Source organism: Achroia grisella, unplaced genomic scaffold (genome assembly GCF_030625045.1).
Source record: "Achroia grisella isolate CSIRO2021 unplaced genomic scaffold, CSIRO_AGI_Agris_v1 utg487, whole genome shotgun sequence".
NCBI lineage: Eukaryota > Metazoa > Arthropoda > Insecta > Lepidoptera > Pyralidae > Achroia > Achroia grisella.
In genome coordinates this window covers 5,580,080-5,605,316 of record NW_026712891.1, presented here as the reverse complement: position 1 = coordinate 5,605,316, position 25,237 = coordinate 5,580,080, and the positions used below count along the sequence as shown (strand labels likewise).

Here is a 25,237-nt window from a genome sequence, read left to right as displayed (position 1 = left end):
ATAAAGACGTTGCCAACTTAGGCTTGTCCTCAAGAAAATCTACAAATTGCCAAGCTGAAAAGGAACTACTAAACATCCCATGTATTTGTAACCCACTCAAGTATAAAAGAAATATCTCATATGGAAAGTATACTATCTATCCTGAGGAGATAAAAACCATCGCTCGTAGGAATAATCTTCTATCCCTGTCCCTGACGGGTCTAGATAACTTTGAAAAGAGGCATGCGTAAAATCTATGCAGGTCGCAGTGCTACAGGTCTTAGCACCAGACAGTAACACAAATGCCTCCAAAATAAAAATAATGCTACTATGGTGTCGAGACGGGATCGCATGGAGGTAGACTAGAGATAACACTTAACACTTTGCTAGCAATGATACTTGTTATATCTATCTAGAAATTATTAATTTTCATTGCATGATGTACATAGGTACCGTATATATATATTTTAAATATGCGTTTAGTTAAAAAGTTGTTTAATAGAAATTACTATCAGACACTTCAAGTATCTTTATTTGTATACACTATATTTTAAATGAAAATACGAGATATTTCTTGCCGATGTTGGTATGAAATTGAAGTTTATCACAATTTAAATAATTTGTGCGAGCTAAGCGATAAACAAATAGTAATTACTATTGTCTTTATGCACAAACAATATTCCGGTGATTAGTTTGCCGCCACTGAACAAAGGTCTGCTCCACAGGTATGGTATTTAATTTGTCGATAGTGTTGGAATTCTGCTCCCATCTATGCTGATGGGGCAATTAGATGCGATGAGAATAACCACCGATGTGACCAAAAGGTCTGTCTAAAGATGACCAGTGACCATAGCATCGGTGATCTAGCAATTTAGCTAACTAGCTAGTTCTCGCAAAGTACAAACTTTTGAATTCATGAGAATGATTGTGTATATTGGTCTGGTATATATAAATATATATATTGATACCTTAATGATCAATGGACAGAGATGTAAGTAAGGGTGTTGTGTTTGTAACTAAAACGCTGAACGAGTGTTAATGATTTAAATACTTGTTGTATTGTGAGGACTGTTTATCTTTATCTCAAAAAAGTAGAATAAATAAAGATAGCTAACAGGGACGAAGTCGATACTGGCCATTAGTCTTATTTATACAAGTAAGAAAGGAGTGTTTTTTTGGAAAATTCTAAGCCAGGGTGAAGTGATTGTTTTTTTGCAATCGAAACTCTTCTAGTTCTTTTAATTTAGTTTTTAGGTCTTTTCTCACAAGTCAGAAATAGTGCGACTTGTTCTATCTAGTCTAACTAACTCAAAAGTTTACTGATCATGATTAAGAAAATCAAGGTGAGCTGGTGATGGCCATTGAAAAGAAAATGTTGCGCTGCAACCATTCGTAAACCGGTCGCGTTTTCGAACGAACGCCATTGCGGAGTTGCGCCTTTTACCGCCAAATATTTAAATTCCGAACTTGTAAAAATTGTTGCCTACGCTTCAATTATTTTTTAATGACTGTGTTGTTTATTGTGCAGTAGTGTTGTAATTGATATTTTTCTAGAAAGAACCAAAATAAAAATGACAATTTACAGCAAAATTGTTCAAATCATATTAGTCAGTGTGTAACTTTGGCAAATCGATCTAATTTGGAATACGCATGATAGCTGAAGGATTTGACGAGGTTTGTACAATCTGAGTTAACGAACCTATTTGGTAGAATAGTTTTATGAATAAAGAAAACATTTATTGATATTTATTATATGTATTTGATACTGTTAAATAAGTGTTAGTCTAAGTAGGTAGTAGATTCTAAGTAGTACCTATATTGAGCATATATTGAACTGACAAATTTAACTTTCTAGCTCAATTTGTACTTACAAATTTCAATTTATTTACCTAAGTATAAAGATTATTTAAAATTTATTTCCATAAAAAATAATTACCATAAATTTTGTGTATATATTTGTACTATTTAGATATATTTGTGTTCACTTAAAGCACAGATAAAATAATATTACATGCCTAAAGTTAACTAGTGGATCCTTTTAGTTTACCGCGTTTTTTTAGATTGTGCGCAAAGTCTTTGCTTTGTTATCTTAAAACAACACCGGTTGTTGTTATAAAGGCTTGCACACACGAGGAAATGAGTCAATTAACGTTTTAGTAGGACGTAGCAGGACGCTGTATTAACTGAATAGACATAAAGTTCAAAAACTAAAATCTACGAACAAAAATGCTCATAGAAAACATAATAAATAAACACAATACAAGTTCTCATAAGAAATTATTAGCCGTGGATTATATTCATAACCCATTTGTTTAATGGGCCGTATATCAATATCATATGCCAATACTGACTGATTTCTATGATTCATAAACAAAATCGTTCACTCTACTGGAATCTCTATCATTCTATGTCTAATATTGTCATGACTGATATAGGTTCTTTTTTAAAGAAAATTAATAAATGTTTACATGAACAAACTTTTTTTTTTAAATACATTGAGTTATTTAAAACAAATCAAGGAAAAAGGAGATTAGTTAGAAATTCTGTAAAGTGAGATATTTATACAATTTGGTTTACAATATTATAACATACAATAACACAAGGAGTAGAGTTGTTTTAATTATAAAATAATTAATAATTTCATAATAAATACGACATATCTGTAGGGTCCTACACTAAGGACTTTTAAATAAAACTCTTTTTTTCTTCTTCTAGTATGACATTCACCCCAAGATATCTCTTTATAATAATAACTTGGACAATTCGCACAGCGCCATGTACTCCCAAGCTAAGCAGAGCATTTTTTATGGGTACTATACAACGGATAGAATGACTTAAACACATTTTGATACAATACCGTCATACATATTATACATAGAAAACATCCAGATACAAACAAACCTACTTATGAATACTAATGTTTGTACAGTGCGAAGAATACAACCCCTGACCATCGGTAGTAAGACGGTATACTAACACACGAAACCACTGAGCCGGTCAGAATACAATCTAATATTTTGAATTATTTTATTCTAAGTAACGTAGCGTACATAGGTATATATAATATTACGCGTTCTGGACAGTATCTCCTAATTTCACCATACCCAGTTTCGCAATTAACCCGCCTACTTCTAACTAGTGCCCATAGACATTAGCTCGCTAATGCAATAAATATCCTTTCGCATCTCTTCCGCATTCTACACCTGTTGCAAGGGTCCAGTTTAAACCTGTTCCAATACTTATCTAATAGGCTAAACCTAAAGTGATGTAATTACAACATCTAACACGCATAATGTCCTCGGAAGGTCCCAGATATCTTTGTACTAATATTTACATTTATACAATATAACATAATTTTAATATGGGAATTCCACAACTGACTTCTTATTGATTATGGTAGAAAATCAGTGATTTACCCTTTCTGTATCTATTTATCAAATATAAACTTTATTTAAATAAACTTCACATATGATGATTGAACAGAATAAATCAGATTATTATTTATTCTTAGTTATACAGCAAGTATATATATATATATATATATAAGTATATATATATATATATATATATATATTGGCAGTAATGGGAACTAGTAACCCCTAGATACCACCATGGTTAATTCTTATTGAATTTACCATTATGGACTAAGACCTGACGTTATCTTCATAGTAATCGTGTGTTATGCATTATTCCATACCTATAGTTCGAAGAAAAACATCAAAAACAAATAACATATATTCTATATAAAATAGTTACATAGGACTAATACAAATAAATATAATAAAAAGTCTAAATTTGTGTTATATACGGATCGAACCCGCGACCATGGAAAATAAAGCTGTGTGCTAAACCACTAGACCACCGAGATAATATGAATAAATGTCGTCTTATGGAAAACTGCCAATATACACAACTATGTATTATACAGATTTTAAATATTACTATGTAGTGTTGTTGTAAATATAAATAATATCCTTGTTGTATTATAACTGCATCGTAGAATAATAAAAAAATAATTAGAGTAATTACTTTGAGTTATTAACATAACGAGTGAATAAAAAAATACTTACTAACATAGCGCACATACAATACAATTACAAATACAAAATTGTATGTTAATTTATATTTCCCCTGACTTTCTGGCGAAGGAAACACAGATAACAAACTCAAACTCCTACTAACAATAATTATTTAACATACCTTTCGGCCTATTATGCTCGACTTATTTCTTATCACTATCCCTATCATCAAATTCAGTTAACTACTTCAGTTGAGAAGAACTGATAAGAAACTCAATGGTAATTTTTTTGGGTTGTTTTTATTTTTAGTCAGTTTCAACCTTTAAGTATTAATAAAATTAAAAATTAATCCAAGACACGGTGGTAGGCTAGCCTTTTACCACGTTGCATTAAAATATACCTATCTAAATGTGGACATGTCAAGAGTTGCGTTCACCACGAAATCAAGAATTGACAATGACCATCCCATTCCGGTTAATAGCCGTCAAGGTATATTGTTTATAGTTGTTATAATAGAACCTTAATAACGTTCTAATTTAAAATTTAAATGAATTATTTAAATCTCGACTAATATGCAACCATTATTCGGTACTAATAAAAAAAAATTAACTAGTACGACAGTGTTTACAATATTTAAGTATATATTTTTATTTTTTTGTTAAGAAGTTTGGGCTATTTCTCTGTGCTAAAGAGACCTAAAGCACTGCAACCTGCATAGATCTATTGTACTCGTCCATTTTTTAGGGTTCGCTGCCTAGGCTAGTCAGGGATGAGGAGTTGAAGGATATTCTTAGAAGCGATGGTTTTTATCTCCTAAGGACAGAGTGTGTACTTTACAAATTCAAATTCAAAAATCATTTATTCATGTAGGACATTTTAGCCGCTTATGAACGTCAAAGTTTTTACATTATAATTTTTTCTCCCTACCGTCCAGTTCGGTATATAGATCCAATTGAGAAGAACTGGCAAGAAACTCAATTGAATTACTTTTTTTTAAAAGCCAGTTTATTTACAATGCATAGGTATTTATATAGGTGTCTATGTCTAACATTAAATGAAAATCCCGAATATGAAAACTATTGCCATGCACGCTCGTCATTCAAGTAAAGGATTATATTTCGTTTATGTATGAGTGGGCTACAACCAACATAGGATGTGTAGTAGCGTTTCCTCTTCCATTTGGCAAAACCTGCAAAACTTTATTAAACATATATGTCAGTTGAGTTATTTCTTTATATAATGTATGGTATAACAGTTTAACTTATTCTAACGTATATTAATTACAGTTTTAACAATTTGTGGGATAGGCAGTGGCTAGCATTGACCTTAATAGGGGCAAGTGTATTACAACTCTCGATTTACAAGGCTAAGGGTTCAACGCCATTTACTATAACTAGCACTTCGATAAATTCGCCTTAATCGTATAATTCCAAATATATATATTTGAATAATTCATTCGAATTGAGACCTTATTCGCTTACCTAAGAGTAAAAAAAACAATTATAGATAACTAGATAGCGACGAGTCCCGTCTTCGCACGGATATCTCTGAATGTCTCGGCTTGTTCTATACATACATAACTTTCATGTATTGTACATATAAAGCTTCATTTTGAATGTATCTATCTATTGCTGAAAATTGCATTAAAATAAAATAGTGTAATTTAAAATATATAAGCGAACAGACCGCTGCGATGTCTTTGTTTTATACCTAATATATAATAATAATAATAATTATATACTTTATTAAATTCAGAAGATCGTTACAATATTATTTATACAATAGGTACACATTCCAGACAATATCAATCCTTTCAGTATTTATACTGAGTCGTAGTTTATAACCTTTGATTCATTTGATCTGAACTAGCATTATCCGTATGACAAAAAATCCAGTTCCTTTATTTTATTGTACATGTACTTTTATTATAGAAGGATGAAATATTATTATAACATGATATATATAAACAATATTTTATCAATAGAATACATATTAAAAATCTAAATATATATAATAGTATATCATAGATATATTATATATATATATCTGTAGATTGTGCACACTTTATATTGTACAATTATTACAAATTATATACGATAAATGCAAGTTACTACTTACTTACTACTATTTTTTTTATAATTAGAATGACAAACAAGCTGACGGGCTAGCTGGTAAATGGTACTGGTCAGTCGCCGGTATGATGAACAGTACTACGAAATCATGTTATCAAGTGACGCCCGTGATATCACTCACGTGTTACCATTCTATAGAACTATGATGTTTTCCCTCATACCCTGTAATTACACTCTCTTCAACCGAAATCTTGGGCACCTTCACTACTGAGTCGTAGTTTATAAACTTTGATTCATTTGATCTTAGAATCTGTTACAGGATTTATCCGCAAAATTATTACTTTTAAAAAATCAACGATGACGAAAAGTGATCTCTAATACAAATATTATTTTATTGTCATAAAAACAAAATTAAAACAAACTAAAGACCTAGTAAATAATATATCGCTATGTTTGTAGATACGTGCCCAAGCATGGTAGTCGAATAGATTACAATCAAACGCATCTATTACGAGTGCAGTCAATTACGTATATGAAACAACAGAAACTATGTATTCTCCATTACGATTCACGAAGGTTGTGGAATTGCTCCAACGACCTTTAAAAGGCTTATCCAATTATCCATAGTAGCTGCTATATATATATATATATATCTGTAGATTGTGCACACAATTCGTGTTTTTCAGGTAACAGACTCGAACCAAATAACCTCCAATACAACAAAATCTTACTAACATTATAAATGCGAAAGTTTGTGAGTATGGATGGATGTTTATTATATACTCTTACCACGCATAAACTACTGAATGGAAATTTTAATGAGAACCATAGGAAGTAAGGCTTACAGTAATATATTTTATACATCAGAATTTAACACATAGGTTATAATTTAAAAATATATATAATAATATATAAACATTCATAATATTATCTAGTAAGTGAGTATGCAGATGAAGTTGCTCACGTTTCGACAGCTATAAAACGTAAATATTTAATATGAATTGCCCTATGACCAAAATATTATGTAAAAAGTATACAGCTGGCTTCTGAAGTTAACTTCTGTTGAAACAGAAAACTTTATCGGAAAATAAATATAGACATTGATATATGTACTTAAAATACTATACAAAATTGAATTGATTCATTACGGTTAATCACTTAAAAAATCTTAGGAGTAGTAATCATAATTTTATTAGTCACAAAAAAATTACGATGTAGAAATTTTTCAGTATTCGTTCTGTCTCTATTTACAGACCTTGCGTCTCTCTACAACGAAGCGCGATAGCAATACTTTCAATCGAAATTTGAATCAAGAAAGCAATGAGATAAACAAATTATAACGTTGTATGCTATAATTATTTACTTGATAATGATACCTGTATTTCATTGTTTAATATAAGATTTGAATTGCTCTGCTTTAGTGCAGATTCTCAGTTTATTCATTTAGTAAATAAATAACCCTGGACAATTAACACAGCGCCATCTAGTCCTAGCTAAGCAGAGCTTGATTTATAGGTAGATAGGTAGACAACTTATACAAAAACTTATTTTTGTAAATAATATTGTATTGTATAATAATATAGAAAGCACCCAGACCGAGGTGCGAAGAATCGAATCAGCTACCATCGGAGGTAAAGCGGTATGGCTAACCGCTAGACCACTAAGACCTATAAAGGACTGAAAATCTATTATAATTCGAATATCTTGCTTATTTTCAAACTTGCATACTATCTCTGATTGTTTATATGAATGAGTTAAAGATATAACCTTTTTATGATGAAAATCGAGTTCTTCAGTAACACATAACTCTACAACATATTTGTATAAAGAAAATCTGACTAATGTGAAGCGTTGATATTGGTTGCTTGCTTAATCCTATGGACAAAATTTCGTACTAGTGTAATGTTATCTTATCTGTGATACTAGCAAGTTTTGTATGGAGAGGATTTGAGGCCATGCAACCTTAAAATACAAACTCTAATTCTGTTGCTACTTCCTTTTGAAGGTCAATGACACATAACGGCTGATTCAGCTTAAAAACTGCTCGTATAATGTTAGTGAAACTGTACGTTCTTCCCTAACCAGTCTTTAATACTTTTATAACCCAAGTACAAAATATTTTTCTTATTTTTGCACTATATATACCTATGTATATAAAATATATAAATTTTGTCACTTTTGAAATTGGATTTTAATCAATACTAATAATAAAAATATCTTGGGACAATTGTTTGTGTTATGGATATAAATACACTGACATATATACATTTTCTTTTGCATAATATACATAGAATAATTGTTCATATTCTCCTGATAGAATAGTAATTAGCTTGGATAATCAGGATTATTACTATATTGAACAGCAAATCCAATATTTTTAATTTGTTACAATTATTTTTTTACTTTATTGATCATGAATAAAAATTTGACTGTGCAAGGAATCGAACCTGCAACCATAGGAAGTAAGGCGGTGTGCTAAACACCGAGGCTGTCAATCAAATTCAAATTCTAATAATGTACATAGTAAACATGTTATAATTTCATACACGAGTAAGTTTATAATTAAATTAAATATAATAAAACAAACAAATCAAACATTCATAATATTATCTAGGTAGCCTAACGTTTTAGTATTGCCTTAAACTGCAACTATAACCCAATTTGGGTTAAAAACACGTTTCGACAGCTATAAAACGTTAAATAGTTATTACATAATTTTTACTTAACTAATTGCATTGCTCGCTAGTTATGTTACGATACGATTTCTTATGAACAATTATTAATTCCAATTTTCTGCTTTGTGAGCAGTTTATGACGTATTTATGTCTATTAATAGGTCTAATCCTGACGTCAATTTTTATGATACAATGTCGTTCATGTAGCCACATCCTAGAATTGGTTATACTATCTAGTTGATTATTTCATGAAATAATATTTGTATATACCATAAAATTACAATATTTAAAAAAGGAGCAATCAATATATAACAGTTGCAGTTGGTTCTAAGGTGATCAAATGGCAGAAAGTTGCGAAACACAATATGATAACCTAAACTAGTTATTATACTTGTGCTATAGGGTATCATTGCTCTCTTGTAGTATGTATCTTTAATATTAAAGATTATTATTTAATATAATGACTATATAGTCATTCATGTATATTGTTTGTCGATATATCACATAGTGTTCACGTAAATTTAAATAATAGTAATAAAATATACATAATTAACCTCAGACATGCCATTTAGCCCGAAACTAAAGATAAATACGAACAGTCTTATTCATAATACAAATATTTATATAGAGATAGATCCCACGACCTCAGTAAGGCGAGGCAGTGTGTTAAACCGCTCTGCACCCAAGGTTATCAAAATGTATAATGTTATATATTGAAATTTCGCGGAATATGTCATATGTAAAGGTACAAACTTTACATTATTATTATGACATTATTATTCATTTAAAGTAAGAGAAGCAACATTGTTTGCTGCCGATACATCGCATATCTCATAAACTACATATAAACATGTAAACAACGCTAAACAACGCCCTATTAACACAACTAGCGGTGAATAGAGAAACTAATTTACGATACGACCTTACGATATTTGAATGCTTTACGAAATCGAATCGTGTTTAGTTATTTATATCGCAAAACCGTTATCATTCTACGATTTGGTCAAGCAATATTATTATAAACTAGTAGTATAAAAGTATCACGATATATTACTATTTAAAGAAATAGCTAACTACATTTCGATGTAAAGAATTCTGCAATCTGGCCATGATATATATAACAGTGAAATTACTTGAAAAAAGTAATTACCTAGACTTATAAATACCTACCCTATACTATACCCTAAAATATTAGGTTTTACATGATCGCTATCACCATTATTTCTTTATTTATTCGGAAACCATAATGGTGGATACGCATATTAACTATCCTAACTTCATACCAAATGAAATAATTTCATACTGAATGAAAATATTTTATGTATATAGGTTTATTTTACTTAAGTATAATAAGTCAATTTTACCTACATCAAGTTCGGGTATGTATGAGCCTAGAAGAACTGACAAGAAACTCAAATACGAAACCTTCTGGGATAACAGCTCTGAAGGTATGGTCTTATGTTTACAAGATACTCTTTCGCTGGTTCCGTGCGTTACTTCAATTAACCACGATTACATAAGTGCACCTGGACCAACAAGAAAGGCAACACAGTTGGTTATGACCTTGTTTTGTTATATGTAAGTGATCTGAGGCAATCACGTCACGCCACGTGAACCTGCAACAGTAGATTAAGAAGGTGGCAGTTGCCGCCACTTCGAACCCGTGCTTTGAAGACATGTCTTTCGATTTTTTTTAGCATTTGGTTTTATATCTACGTACTGGGGATTCGCACTAACTTGACTAGTTTCCTACAAAAATTACAACTATGTGAAGGCATCTCATAGATAGAATTATTGTAGGAAACTATTTTTTTATAGATATGATGTAGTTTCGTTTATAATAATATAATCTTCTACATATGCATATTTTTTAAAAACAGTTACCGTTTACTTTGTCTTGGTAAAATCCACTAAAATCTACAATTAAAAATTATATCATACCTTGTCATAATATCGGTTTTATTAATAAGAGTAGAAAGAACATGCATCTGCCGGTTTCTCGTTGCTTATTTCTAAACCACGTAACAGAATTTCATACAAACTTATATTAAAATCTGTAATAGAGAATAAAAATGTATTTTTTGCAGTATGTTTAATGTTATTATTATTTTATAGACTGGATATCCAAATTTTTATTATTATTAAATATGTTGGTGTGTTACTTGACCTATTTCTATATAGAGTACTTACAATTTTTGAATAATTTAAAAATTGCAGTTAATTTAGCTATATTTACTTGACTATTTCAAGAAGTTCACTTCCAACTTATTAAATGTGTTAAAAACAACTAAACTGCATGTATACTGCGTTAAGTTCATATTTTCTAAGAGTACATGTGATGGTTACAAGTTGATGGAATAATTGGAGGCTAATTGACATTCTCAGGCACTTAACAAAACATGGAACCTATCATCCACCATTCCACGTTTACATTGGCAGAGCAAACAGCACTCAGCGGTGTCTTAAAAAGATGTAACCATTTAATCTCTAAACATTTCTAGTGTTGTTACAACACTAAAAGCACTCGTTTCGCCATCTACAGGCGAAATTATAGTCATTTGTTTAAAACGACGTGAAATTTTGAACTTATGATGAAATAATACAATTAATTCTTACTTTGTCGTTCTCTTAGCCTACTTTTTTTATATGCTACTAAAAGGCTAATCCTCTATTTGGTGACGGATTATAAATATAATGTAATTACTTTTTTAGTCACCAAGTTGTCGTAATAGATGACTGGGAACAAATAATTAATATAGTTAGAGAACAAAACCTTATGTAATATATAATATTCTTTTATTTGTGCTATTATTAATTACCAAATTTTTTTTTTTGCAGAATTTAAAATATATGTACAATTGGCGAGCTTAATACCATATGGCCTCCCTAGTAGAGTTTTTACAAACTGTGATTTGTATTTATATTTATATTTCATCAACAGTCAAAAAAATAAGTTTCAAGATTATAGCTTTAAAAATGACGATAATTCCATATAAAATTACATCTCCCCTTTCAACCCTTTTTCGCATTAAAAAGTAGCCTATGTCCTTTCTCAGGATCTGGACTATTTGTGTACCAAATTTAATTTAATTAATTTTAATTGGTTTAGTAGCTTGTCGTGGAAGCGAGACAGACAGACATTTATAATATTAGCAGTAATTAAAATATATCCAACGAAATGTCATAAGATGGCGTTTTTTGGTAACGATGGAATTCTTCATAGTTTTGCAAATTTTACAAAACAAAACTGACAATTCCAGATGGAAAATGTTTAATCAATTTCCTTCAAAAGTTATATATACATGTTAAAATGACAGACTTGAAAAGTATTATATATTTACTCATTTTGTTATTTTTTATCAGCGTAAAATAAAGTCTGTAAAATTTCAAACTTTTTTATATTTTCCAATAATAAGCACTTAATATATTATTATTGAAATTAAACATATAAAATTTTTTTAAGTAAATTAAAAATAGCCGAACCTAATAATATAATTTCCTTTATTCATGCAATATACCTAGAACAATGGTGGGTACGTAACATTAGCTACTATTGAAATATGTAATTGTAAACATTACTCAAGTCAGTTCCTCACGCAGTTACTTATTATTTCAATACCACCATATCATAGGAGTCGCCCAATGGTCGGAATTCAATCATAATTAATTTAAATCATTAGTTTGTACATTATTAAGGTTCATTGTCAAAGACTATGCTTATGTGTGTCAAACACATGGTAGTGAAAGTAATTGTATATTATTAAGGTTCTATTGACTTATATATAATAAATCAATTATCTATCTATCTATCATATAAAAACTATGCTGATATGCATGTGCGTGTCAAATACATAATAATGTGTGTAATGTTTTTTTATTGGTTTTATGTATTTTTTACGCATAATTAAAAAAAAATATTAGCATTCTGAATCCTTATCTACATAGACTATAATTTTATGAAATTTCACGCTCGTCCGTCCCTGCAATTTTCGTAAAAATGGTTACAAAGCTTTACGTATTTATATAATAATTGACTATCCTTCCACATACATCAATAGAAGGAGATTCAAAATTTTTTCTTATTCTGAACTCGTTATGTTCAACTTTCAAGATACATAAAATAAAATCTTCTTGTATTAGGTTAATTGCTTCAATTTTGCAATTTGGTTTAGACTTTATATATGTCTAGATATTAGATCTAAATGTAATTTATGTAACTACAGTGGCGTAACTTTATAACCGACCTTTTAAATGTTGGTCAGTTGGTTTGATACATGCGAACAATATAAAGAAATGAACTGGGTCAAACTATCTGGTCACGGAAAAACACCGGTATACAAAACAACTATCATATTAATAACGTTTTCTGGATAAGTTAAAATGATGGCGGAACTGACGGCAGGAAAAAAAAATTAACAAACTAATAATAATAATAATCTCAGGACAATTCACACAACGCCATCTAGATGCAAGTTAAGCTAGCTAAAGCTTGTGTTATGGGTACTAGATAACTGATACAAATACATAGATATATATTATTTTCGTAAATCATACTCATGAATACAAATGTTTGTGTCGTGCGAGGGATCGAACCCACGACTATCGTAAGTAAGGCGGTGTGCTAAACCGCTAGACCACCGAGGCCGTCAATTAGAACAATTATGAATTAAATTATTTTATAATTTGATTTGATATAATTTAATAAAAATCATAGAACATGTGCACGTTATAGCAAAGTAAGTTTTACCACTTACTTTGCTATAACGTGATTACAAAACTGCTGAGAATAGATTGTTGTTAGTTTTGTCTAACTATACAAATATTATTTAATGTAGCAGTAGATATAATGTATTTTTAAACTATCTATTTTTCTTATTGCAGTAATTTAAGAATTTTCAACTGGTATTGCATAATCTTTACATGGTATGAAATGAAGCTGCCTCCGTTGTATGTTCGCTTAGATCTATTAAACTACGCAACGGTTTTAATGCTATTTTTTTAGAGGAAGTTTTACATGTATAATACATCTATACACGTGCGAAGCCGAGGAGGAGAGATACTATAATATAAAACATGGGCTCCTATTTTAAGTTGTAAATAAGTAACTAGTCATAGACACATATATTCTTTTATATATAAAATACATTTTCTATGTGGTATACCACATATATATATAGAAAAAGTACATTTATAAATCTACTAGCTACTCGCCCCGCCTTCGCATGAGTGTACATGTATTATATATATATATAAACCTTCCTCTTGAATTACTCTATCTATAAAAAAACCGCTTCAAAATCCGTTGCGTAGTTAATTAAAGATTTAAGCATATACAGGGACACACAGCAACAGAGACTTTATTTTATACTATGTATTGATTTACTGAATCGAAACATGAAAAATAATATGTCTTAATATAGAGGTAATTGTGTACAAATTGCCTTGACACCGAGCAGGTCACGTCAAGAGTGAGTTGTTCAACAACACCATACCCTCATGAATAAGACAATAAATATTATGATAAAATTTAACCGTCGCTCCTTTTTCATTTTTTATGATTTTTAGTTATGTTTACTGAGTTTTTTCCTCACTTACTTGACTTCGGACGTGATAAGAATATTAATTCTGTGGACATGTACATATCTACCTTTTTGTTAGGGAGTAGTCAGTAATGGGGGTCATCGGCAACGCATTTATATAATAACATTAATATATTAATATATATAATACTAGCTGACCCCGTAAACGTTGTTTTGCCATTTAATTTAAAATCGCTATTAAAAATAGGGGTTTTTTAATTTAATACCACTGTGTGTATTTTTAAATTCAACATAATATAAATAATTAAATTGGTAAAAGATAAAAATATATTGGTCTAAACACATGGTAGTATAAGGGTTAATGACCACATATATAATAAAAATTATAAAAATAGTTATAAAACCTATTCTCATGTGCTTCTGAATATGCACGTAAAATTTCATCAAAATATGTCAAGCCATTTCGGAGTAGTATAAACACGAAATTTATGACACGAGAATTTTATATACCTATTAGATTTTTATTTACTTCATTTTACATGTAATATTATCTGTGGTTTTTGAGGAGCTACACTTTTAAAAAAATCGTGCTCGTAACCGCTTATTTTTCTATGTAAGCTGTTAGTTTTATAAGTTGTATTTCAGTAAAAGGGGAAGAAATTGCATTGCATAAGAGGCGAGACATCTTAGTGCTCCGGAATTGCAACGGACAAATGGTTTTGCAGGCGTGACATGACGGTTAGTAGGCCGTGAACTTGTTTGTCATTACAATTACACGAAAATAAGTCTTTAGACGTGTACTTATAGTTATCGATACAATATCTATGTACATACATATATGTATATTGCAACCACTAACCGCAGCGACACACCATAAACTTTTATGTGTTAAAGGACAAATAATAAAATTGTATATTTTGAACGCAGCCACGCCAATATTACAAATGCAACACCAAATTTTATTTCTTAGTGTTGCAAGAATAAAACAAATGATTTTATATTAAATTAAAATTCGTTAACATGTTCATTTTTCAATATAACAAATAACAACTGTAATAAACCAAACGGACTGAAGCACTTTTGAATAGTCATAACATTTTTTTTTTTTAATCTATAATTCGGAATGATGTCTCATCACAAGAAGAACAAGCAAGAAACTTGTGTGTTTTTCTTTTAAATAATTTATTCAACAATTTAAGTTTAAGTGTGTGAATACAAACCACCGATTAGCACTAATCCAATGAAATAATAAAATAGAAAAAAAAACATTCAATATACAACAACTGGTTAAACAATTAATAAGAGAAAATAAGTCATATTAAGCAGACCAGTCCACACAAGTACAGACTTACTCTTAAAAATATATTTATTCTAGCTGTTTTTGTATATTAAAAGGTAATTAAGTATAATGAACAAAATAGAGATATTTTTACATAACTATATTTAGTGAATTAAAGTATCCAACGTGAGAAACGAAATCCTTACCAGAACAGAATGAAATGAGCAATATGAGTGACTATAAATTTGGAACATATTTTTCATTAGCCAATATGCCAATTTCCTATGTATAATATACAAAAATAATTAAGCATAAATAATACAAAAGTGCCCAAAATACAACAAAAAAAGAATTGAATACCACAAATAAAACGTAAAATGACTTCTGTATACATTGTTCTATAAGTTTGTAGCATCATTAGTATTCATTTAGCTGAGATTGTAAAAAACACACAATTCTATATAAAAGACATCAACGAGCGCCTTGACCTCCTAAGGCGTACGAGTCATCTAGTATAGCAATTAAACAATACTGCATGCTACAAATCTTCATTTAATTTAATTATATAATATAACCTATTTTATAAATCTAATAATTTTTATAATTACTATACCTATTAAAATTACTTAATACAATTATAGATTTTCTTAATGAATGTTAAATAATTGTTTATGCATTTGCTGTAACTAACGATCTCTTCTTCTTAATAAGATTATGATCATGTACCACTAAAAATAGCAATAACATGATTTATTCATTTTATCCATCGGAGGTAACAGTAACAGTATCCTGGACAATAAAGTTTAGTTATTTCACATTATGACAATAATTTAGACAGTCTGTTAACGGACTGACTGGACTGTTTGTACGTGACCATTGCTGCACCATATCTGATGGAGTTGTGTAGCAATAGTGCAAATCACAGATAAAATAGTATTGTTCAAATACACCAATAATACCCCAAAATAAACAAATAAATAAATATAATTTAAACAATTTTATTTCAAAACATATAAATGTCGTTTACTTTCCAGCCGCGTGGAGTCTAAATCTCCGAACACGTTTCGTAACATAATCCGAATATAATAAGTATGTATTCGCCTTGGTGAAGATTATTATCGAAAGCAAACTAAAATAATGGGTTTGACCTCAACAAACTAAACTACGATATATTAGTAGGTCAATGGCCGGTACATTCGTAAATTTATACTAATATTATATATGGAAAATTGCAAAATATACATATATATATCACATCTCTAATTATGTTTTGTCCATTTTACAGAATATCGTTTTAAATTATAGCCTATGTGGTATTATGATTTATAAGCTATATTACTGTAAAGTTTCATCAAAATCCGTTTAGTAGTTTTTGCATGATAGTGTAACAAACATCCATCCATACTTCCGTAATCAAAAACTTTTGCGTATATAATATTAGTATGTAATATTATCTTAACTATAAGTCTCTAAAAGTATATATAAAAGGGATGAAAGTTTATTAAAGTATTTATATATATATGTGTCTTATTTGTAAAATAATTAGCCAAAATAATAAAAAAGCTATCCAAGGTCACTATTCCACATGGACAAAGTCGCGGACATAGCTAGTAAGAAATAATATTGGTAGTAGAGTAGAAAATATGACTATTCAAAATAAGTATTAAATTTAATTGAATAAAGATTATTTCTATTTTTATTCGGACGATTTTGCGCAAAGTCAACCATGGTCAAATTATAATAGAATAAGAAATTGTGATTATATTTCATACTGGATGTGGTATAAATAAAGATGACAAATATTTAATTATCAGTTGTATAAAAAGTTTTATTTGTTCTCACTAACTCAGTATTCGGATTTACTTAACATCATTTTGTTATAGCAAATACGATTAATATGTTTTCCGTCGTAATTTGACTATATCAATACAATTAAATATAAATAGAACAGGATGCAGTATATCACGGAATGTTTGAATATAATAAAATAAATATACCGACACGTTTGTTATCCCAGACATTGTTAATTGTTGACATCATGTTGTTTTTTAAGCATTTTTTTTCCTGGACTATCAACTAACACAACTTCAAATCACACTATCTAAGATATGTGTTGTGGGTACAAGCTTTAATTAATTAGATACATTATACATTATACACATAGAAACCAGACCAACAATCATATTCATATATAAATGTTTGTGCCATACAGTTATAATATGCTAAATATTAGACTCCGTATTCAAATGGCAAATTTATACCTGCTGATGGGAATTTACCATCGGGCCCATATTATACACACAAGAGCGCTAAACACATTATCCTTATCATTTGACTGACTACGATCTTGTGCCTACCCTTGTAATAAATTTCTGTCAACACTCTGCACACTTCTATTAGTTTACCTCTCCAAATAAAATCAGTCTACTTTTTACTAATAAGCTTTACCTTTGTGTAAAAAAATTGTTACTTGTGCTAAATAGAGGTATACTCACTACTTACAATAAATAATATATTATGTAGCAACACCTCGTCGTATATAACGCTACAGTTACAATCTCATATCTCAAATTTTACAGCTTTTACTCACCCTTTAACATAAACACATCCTACATTTGACGGCCGAAATAGGTGAGACTGAGGTACACCCGCAGAGTACTTTTTACAATCTACCTTTGGTAAAAATTGTACTGAGAACTCTATCGGTCGTCATATCTGTGCATACTCTTCTTTTATTCATATCATCTTTCACACAATCCATCCTTGTAAATGTATCCATATATATCCATTATATTGTAACTTAACTTGTTAATCATAACCCTAACCAATCCTTTTTCCTTTAAAAATTCCATTCCATATGAAAGTTAGGGAAATATACCTACATAGAAATATAAGGATATTTCAAGCAAAGCTCATAAAGGAGGAAAAAAAAACTCATCGTTATGTCTGCAAGTATAGTGTTAAATAATCGAATGTTAGATAAAATTTAGAGATGATTCTATTGTCATTCTTCTTCTAATTCGATATGCTCTTAACAGAATGGTCGTGGTCATTATGTAGTGGAGTGAGAGGCAGATATCTTCCGGATTACGTCAGCTCGCTATTTCTCCCCACTTGCTGACATTCTGGTACACTCGTGGAGTGGACCGCCTAACACTGCTTTGACTTGGTCGGTCCATCGCATGGGTAATCATCCAATGGGCCTAGTGCCCTCAACCCGTCGAAATATTTTTCTTCTTAACGTAACTTAAAAGTTAAGATAACTTACAAGCAATATGTACTACTTGATACAATGTAATCTTTCTGCATCTTGTTTCCCATTCATTAATGATCAATATGCGTGGACCGATCATCTGCGTTGCTCAATCTCTTATTAATAACCAAACGTTACAATCTAGATAGAAGGTCGTTTTTTTATGTTATTAATAAATATTTTTTTACATAATTTTTGATGATGAAACTTATCTTCCATGTCGTTGTTTATGAGCATATCAAAATGTTCATATATATGTATACTAGCTGTGCCTGGGATTTCACCCCCATGAATTTTATAGTTCATATGTTATTCTGATGTATAGCTGTAACTTTACAATAGGATAGTTTCATCAAAATATATTCAGTAGTTTTTGCATGAAAGAAAAGAATCGAAACTCACATACTTTCGCATTTGTAATATTATAAGATATGAACATATGAACATTAGCAAAATGTTCATATATACATATAAATGAACGTCTAAAAATAAAGTTATGTACTAGCGCATAGCGCCCGGGCCACTGTGTAAATCTCAAACCAAGAAAAATATAGACAAAATGATTCTCATTTCTTATCCTTTCAAACAAAAGTTCTTCTCTTACAAACTAAAACATGGATTTTTATCATACTTAGGTATTATTACATAATATTTCTCCAACAACACAAGTTTGTAAGTCAATAATAAAATAATATGTTTGCTCTCACACATTTTAAATAACTGCTGCTTAACACGTTTATATAAATAGGCACATAATAAATTAAATATTTAATGTCTGTGTGACCTAAATTAGGCATTTGTTTTAACATTAACTTGAAGTAACACTAAACATTACACAGCACATGATGTTGTATAATATGAGTAGATGTAAAGGACAGGAAATGTGCAAAGATGACAACATTATAAATTTTATACAATAAAATACCAGCCAGCATTAAACATTCCAAGATACCAGCGCGTGGTTGTTGTTTTTTGTTATTTAAGAAAATAAAAAAATAATGAAGTTGTTGTTTAAAGTTTTAAAAAAATGTTATCATTAGTCAACATATAGTTTTTTTTAGAGTGTTTTTCTTTTTGCATTTCTTGATTCGTTATACATCAATAACAAACCGTTTTCATTAGTGTTACTTTACTGATGTTAATTTGCACATGCTAAGGCTATATTTTTAATTAAAACTTGTGAATTATTTGATTACCGTAATATTTTTATGAATGAAAGCCCTTGGATCGGAAAAAATGACAAATGACTAGAGTTTCACGATATTGTATTTTTATCAATTCATCAAATTTGAAACCGGCTCATATTATCATCTTTAGAGGTATTTTAGCCTCACCTAATTCAGCTGGCAAGCAGCTTGCATTGTATCCTATATTTCGGTTGAAGAATCTAGATAAGGCAGTAGAACTACAGCATATGGAGGATGATATTTTAGTAATCCACTTATCATGAAGCGGGCGATCAACATGTTTGCTATGCTAAATTTCGACGACCTCGGTATTCTAACGGTTTAGTATATCGCCTTGCTTTCAATGATCGTAGGTTCGATTCCTTGCAGTCTATCAGTCCTTCCTCATCTATCTGGTTATTTTCTTTGTATATTTCCACAGATAACATAATATATATATATATATATTTATATCTGTTATCTAGTATCCATGATACAAGCTTTGCTTAGCTTAGGAGCAAATAGTGCTGTGTGAATTGTCCTGAGATATTTGTATAGTATTAGCTAGTACCATATAGCTGAACCGCGTAACTTCGTCTGCATCAGACTTGACATTTATCATTATATTTCGCTCAATTTACGTAATATTGTTTTAATCATAGCCTATCTGTTACTTTGATGTCTATATTACTGTAGTTTTATCAAAATTCGTTCAGTAGTTTTATTCATTTGTTTATACTCAGTCAGTCAGTTCAGTAGTTTATACTCACAAACTTTCGCTTTTATAATATTATTAGAATTTACTTAAAAAAAGGATACACTCGTAACTAAAAATAAGACATTACAAGTACCACTGTTTATTGTTTCAGACAATGACAGAAGCGGTGGTGGGTGGTGCGGCGCTGGCTTGGCGGTTGCTGGCTACCCTAGAGGGTGGATCATTTCTACTTGCCACGTCGGCCCTGCTTGCGTATACTGCTCGAAAAAGGCTCGCTAAACGACCACAGCGCCGAAGGAGGGTTATAAATAGTGTTCTTGTAAGTAAATTTTTACCGTTATTAATAATAGTATAGTGACCTAATAACCAATTAAGTCAGGCAGTTCCAACTTCAAAACTACGAATTTGAATGTGGAAAAATATTAACTTTAACACTTTAACGGTCTAGTTAGCAGCCTTTACAGTTTCACCGGTAAATAGAGGGCGACTGTAGATGACACTCCAAATCCGCAAAAGGACTTATGGAGCTGCTAAAGGCCTTACCGATACGACTTTATTCTGGCACCGCTAGGGGTTCAAACCTCGGCTCAGGGGTAATTTCGTTCCCCGTTTGAATTGGATGAAGGATCGAACAGAAGGGTTTCAAAAAACCGTTACCCTGCCGGAGAGATAACGCGAGATGTATGGAAATTTACGAACTATAAAACACAGTGTAGCTATGAATGTCATTGCCGGGTTAACGAGGTCGCGTTTCTATTTTATAGCGAGTGCGGCGATATTAGCCCGTTCAAATCAATTGAAAAATCATTTATTCATGTAGGACATTTTAGCCCCTTATGAAAATCAAGATTTTTGTATCAATTTATTTTCTCTACCGTCCAGTTCAGTATACATATTTAGGTTTAGGGCAGGCCCCATTTCATCAGGACCTCGGCCCTAGTAGAAGTTGACGGAGGTGAGACGGAGGACGGAGAGATGGGACGAAGTTACCGTACCCTGTACCTAGGAATTTAAATGTATCTATTTTCTTTTTCATATATAATGCAAAAGAAACATATTCTATGTATATATCAAATTTGTATTACTATTTACAGATCACAAACAGCGATAACATATTAGGAAGGAATTTAAAAACACAACTAGAATCTCGGGGTTGTGCTGTTAAGCTGGCGACAGAAGATATCCTGGATGGAGCGAGGAGCGGAGCCGTGACCAGAGTGGACGCTCTAGTAGTGATTGGCGCTGTGCCGAGAACGGAATGTTTGAACGGCATGGCCGAGTTTGTGTCGGAGGACGTGTATAATAACTTGAAAGTAAGTATTTTAAATCAAATTATATCAAAATAACAATACTCTATATATTGAGCATAAAAAACAAAATTACAAAAAAAGAACTTAATATAAAAATATGTCAACAAAAGACGGCCTTTTCGCTCAAAGCAATGTCTTACAGACACATAACTTTATTCATGTAGAATATTACACTATTACAGACTCATACGCTATTTGTAATCTATCATCAGTTCAAAATATTATCGAGTGTAGTTCATAATCCTTACTTCCTTATTTAATATTATAAATGCGAAAGTAACTCTGTGTATTGATTTAGTTAAATTTGGTAAACAGCCTAGAATTTATTTGGCCAAGGTCACTATAACACCCAGACAAAGTCGCAGGCACAGCAAACATTCAATGTAAATATTTTGTTTCCAAAAAGAACTGGCCACCAATCAAAATCAGTAGTACAAACTCCATAGATAAATGTTAAATAAAATAACAATAATCGTAATATAATTTTGATAAAAGCAAATGTTACGCATCTATAATTCGTTCTTTTTTCACATTTCAGACACTCGAGAAACTCTCTGTAATGGTGAAGCCGGGAGGGTGCATAGCATGGGCGTGCGCGGGAGCGGGAGCGGACAACGGCGCGTATAGCACGGCCGGGGCTGCGTTCGATGCGGTTGTACAAGCCAGTTTACAACACGTTGCTGAAAAGTATTAAAAATACATAATTATTTAATTCAAGCAACATTTTAGCTCTGCAATTGGTTACATTACTCTGTGTTTTTAATATCCTAATAATTTTTATCTATTTTTTTATTGTGGGGGTGAAACCGCGGGCACAGCTAGTCTGTAATGTAATAATTATTGTGTTGAATATTTCGTCGCTGTAAAACTAAATTCTGCCATATATCAATTTATTCAATTATGGCAATAATCATTATTAACTTTTATATTAGGGTTATCAGTTGTTATTCGTTAGTCTAATTTAACTAGTTACCTGTATTTTTTTCACAGTTCTGTTCTAAATACAGTTCTGTGCAAAAAAGTGTATTAGAATTGGTTTGAAACAGAGTTCAGAATTATGTTTTATTACCAAATATTATACTAACATACATAGCATTTTATATTCAAACTTAGAATCTTAAGACAATCCAACTTATATATTCATAAATTCAACTTATTCATTCATTCATCATAGGAGATAAGAAACCTCATAAACTATAAAATCAGATCCATTCTTTTAAATATTTCATATATTATGTTCCAGTTCTCATTGTGAACCTATATGGATAGACCGCAGTGAAGGTGCTGAGCGGACGGCGCAGCGAGTGCTCTGTGCTCTTTTGCCTTGTACCACCGCCAACAATGCTTCTAGATTTTCTATCAGGTAGAAAGAAAGAGACAAAATAAGGGGCCATCTATAAACTACGTCATACGGGGGAAGGCGTTGTTAGTAATGACGAATAGTAATCCCATTTTTTTTTTAGTGGATGACAATGGAATGGTGCACCCGCCTGCGCTAACGGTTTACGCTGGCGTGGCACCAGTGGAGGATGATAGGATGAACATGAGGTCAAGTCAGTTAGCCCATCCTAACAAATTCACCAGGAATTCATCACGATAGTTTCCAGGGGAAACCGCGTGGAGGTTAACCTGACATGGTACAGTGCTAGTAATGGGGTCATGAATCCACATTACTACCAATCACCTTCCCCCTAGTAATCCCATTGCTATTTACCATGTTGGGTCGACCTCCATGCGGTCTCCCTGGAAACCATCGTGCTTAATTCCTAGTGAATTCGTCATGATGGGCTAACTAATCTAACTTCATGCTCATCTTTCATTAGTACCTTGCCAGCATATATCGTTATTGTAGGCATTACATGATAAATCTATAAAAAAATACGTTAACGGAAGAGAAAAAGTCGATAAAGTGTGACATTATATCACAAAAGGTTGGGAAAGGTGATATCATATTTAAAATTCCAATGTATTCAGATTTTTTCAATTGATGATATAGTGCACCCGAGTAGTGTAAGATAAGCACCAATACAATATTAACAAAAATAGTTCAAATTGTCGAATATGTGACGTGTCCAACTGTGACACAAAAACGGAAAAGGCATCAAAAATCATGAAATACATGTGTCATAATTTATGGATGTCACATAATGTAGATAAATATTATTTTACAACCTTAGATGTATAGTGTGTAATTTATTATGCTAATAGCCAGACTTGCCTATTAGCAGAAGTAATTACATATGTACCTACAATCAAGTGAGTCAACCACCATTCTTTGAAATTTTTAAAATGTATTATGTGTACTAGTTATATATGTCTATGTATTATGTGTACAAGTTAAATATATCTATGTATTATGTGTACAAGTTTAATATGTATGCCTATCATTTTATTTACAGAGACGCCGCTATGAAAATAGGAGAACATGTCTGCAGATGGCTAAAAATTATAACGTGATAATTCTACCTCACTTTATGACGACTACATCTATTTATTAGAGCTCTTGTAATGTTAGATTGTTAATAAAAGGTGTGTAAAATTTCATGTGCTGATTATCCAAATATAATTCTGTAATCACCTTTATTTGTAGTTTAATATATCAAAATAAATACACCTACACCTATAGTCCCTTCTACATCTATCTATTCTGTAAGCATCACTTACATCGAAAGCTGTATCCGCTATGAGATTGTATATTGGTATTCTGTAAAACTCGATAGCGATTGCAGCGCCGCACGACCGAGAGCGGGATCGAGTTAAAACAGACACTAGTGATTATTTTTTACGAAACGAAAATACTCATGTATATATTCACGTCTGTAAGCTTAGAAAAGATAGTCATGAAGCATTATGAACTGCCAACATCGCACGGTGTGAACGCAACATATGACGTTTAGTTAATTATGAGCAGAGTTTTCATAACGCACTAATCCAAGAGGATTAGTTTATTTTGCCTCCGGTGTTTCCATCAGAGGCAGTGGGGCCGTTTTTTTGTATGCGCGATGGAATGATGCACAGGATGATAGGATGAGGATGAAGTCAGGTTAGTCGCACCCTCGTGACGAATTAACCAGGTATATATGACGATGGTTCCCAGTGTTGAGGTCAACCTAACATTGCTAGAATGGCATTAATTACTAACAATTTCTTCTTGAAAGGAAACAGTTTTTATATTAGTCTACCCGAAATATTTGTTGTTATTAAAGCTCAATTTGAACTGTACCGG

General features: G+C 31.1%; 1 protein-coding gene across 1 annotated transcript; it reads left to right on the top strand.

The window, feature by feature from the left end:
* Positions 1-1,389: 1,389 nt before the first annotated feature.
* Positions 1,390-24,556, top strand: LOC131845791 (uncharacterized). The gene is made up of 6 exons (XM_059194887.1): positions 1,390-1,653; positions 20,853-21,020; positions 21,796-22,014; positions 22,550-22,698; positions 23,255-23,374; positions 24,411-24,556. The coding sequence occupies exons 1-6, from the start codon at positions 1,630-1,632 to the stop codon at positions 24,466-24,468; spliced, it is 738 nt and encodes a 245-aa protein (XP_059050870.1). The 5' UTR covers positions 1,390-1,629; the 3' UTR covers positions 24,469-24,556.
* The last annotated feature ends 681 nt before the right edge of the window (positions 24,557-25,237 follow it).

Bases quoted from the DNA above. Each gene is read 5' to 3' on its own strand.
- LOC131845791 (XM_059194887.1), top strand. From the start codon at position 1,630: ATGATAGCTGAAGGATTTGACGAG. The intron at 21,021-21,795 runs GTAAGTAAATTT...TACTATTTACAG, and splicing joins GGGTTATAAATAGTGTTCTT to ATCACAAACAGCGATAACAT. The intron at 22,699-23,254 runs GTATTAAAAATA...ATTATGTTCCAG, and splicing joins TTACAACACGTTGCTGAAAA to TTCTCATTGTGAACCTATAT.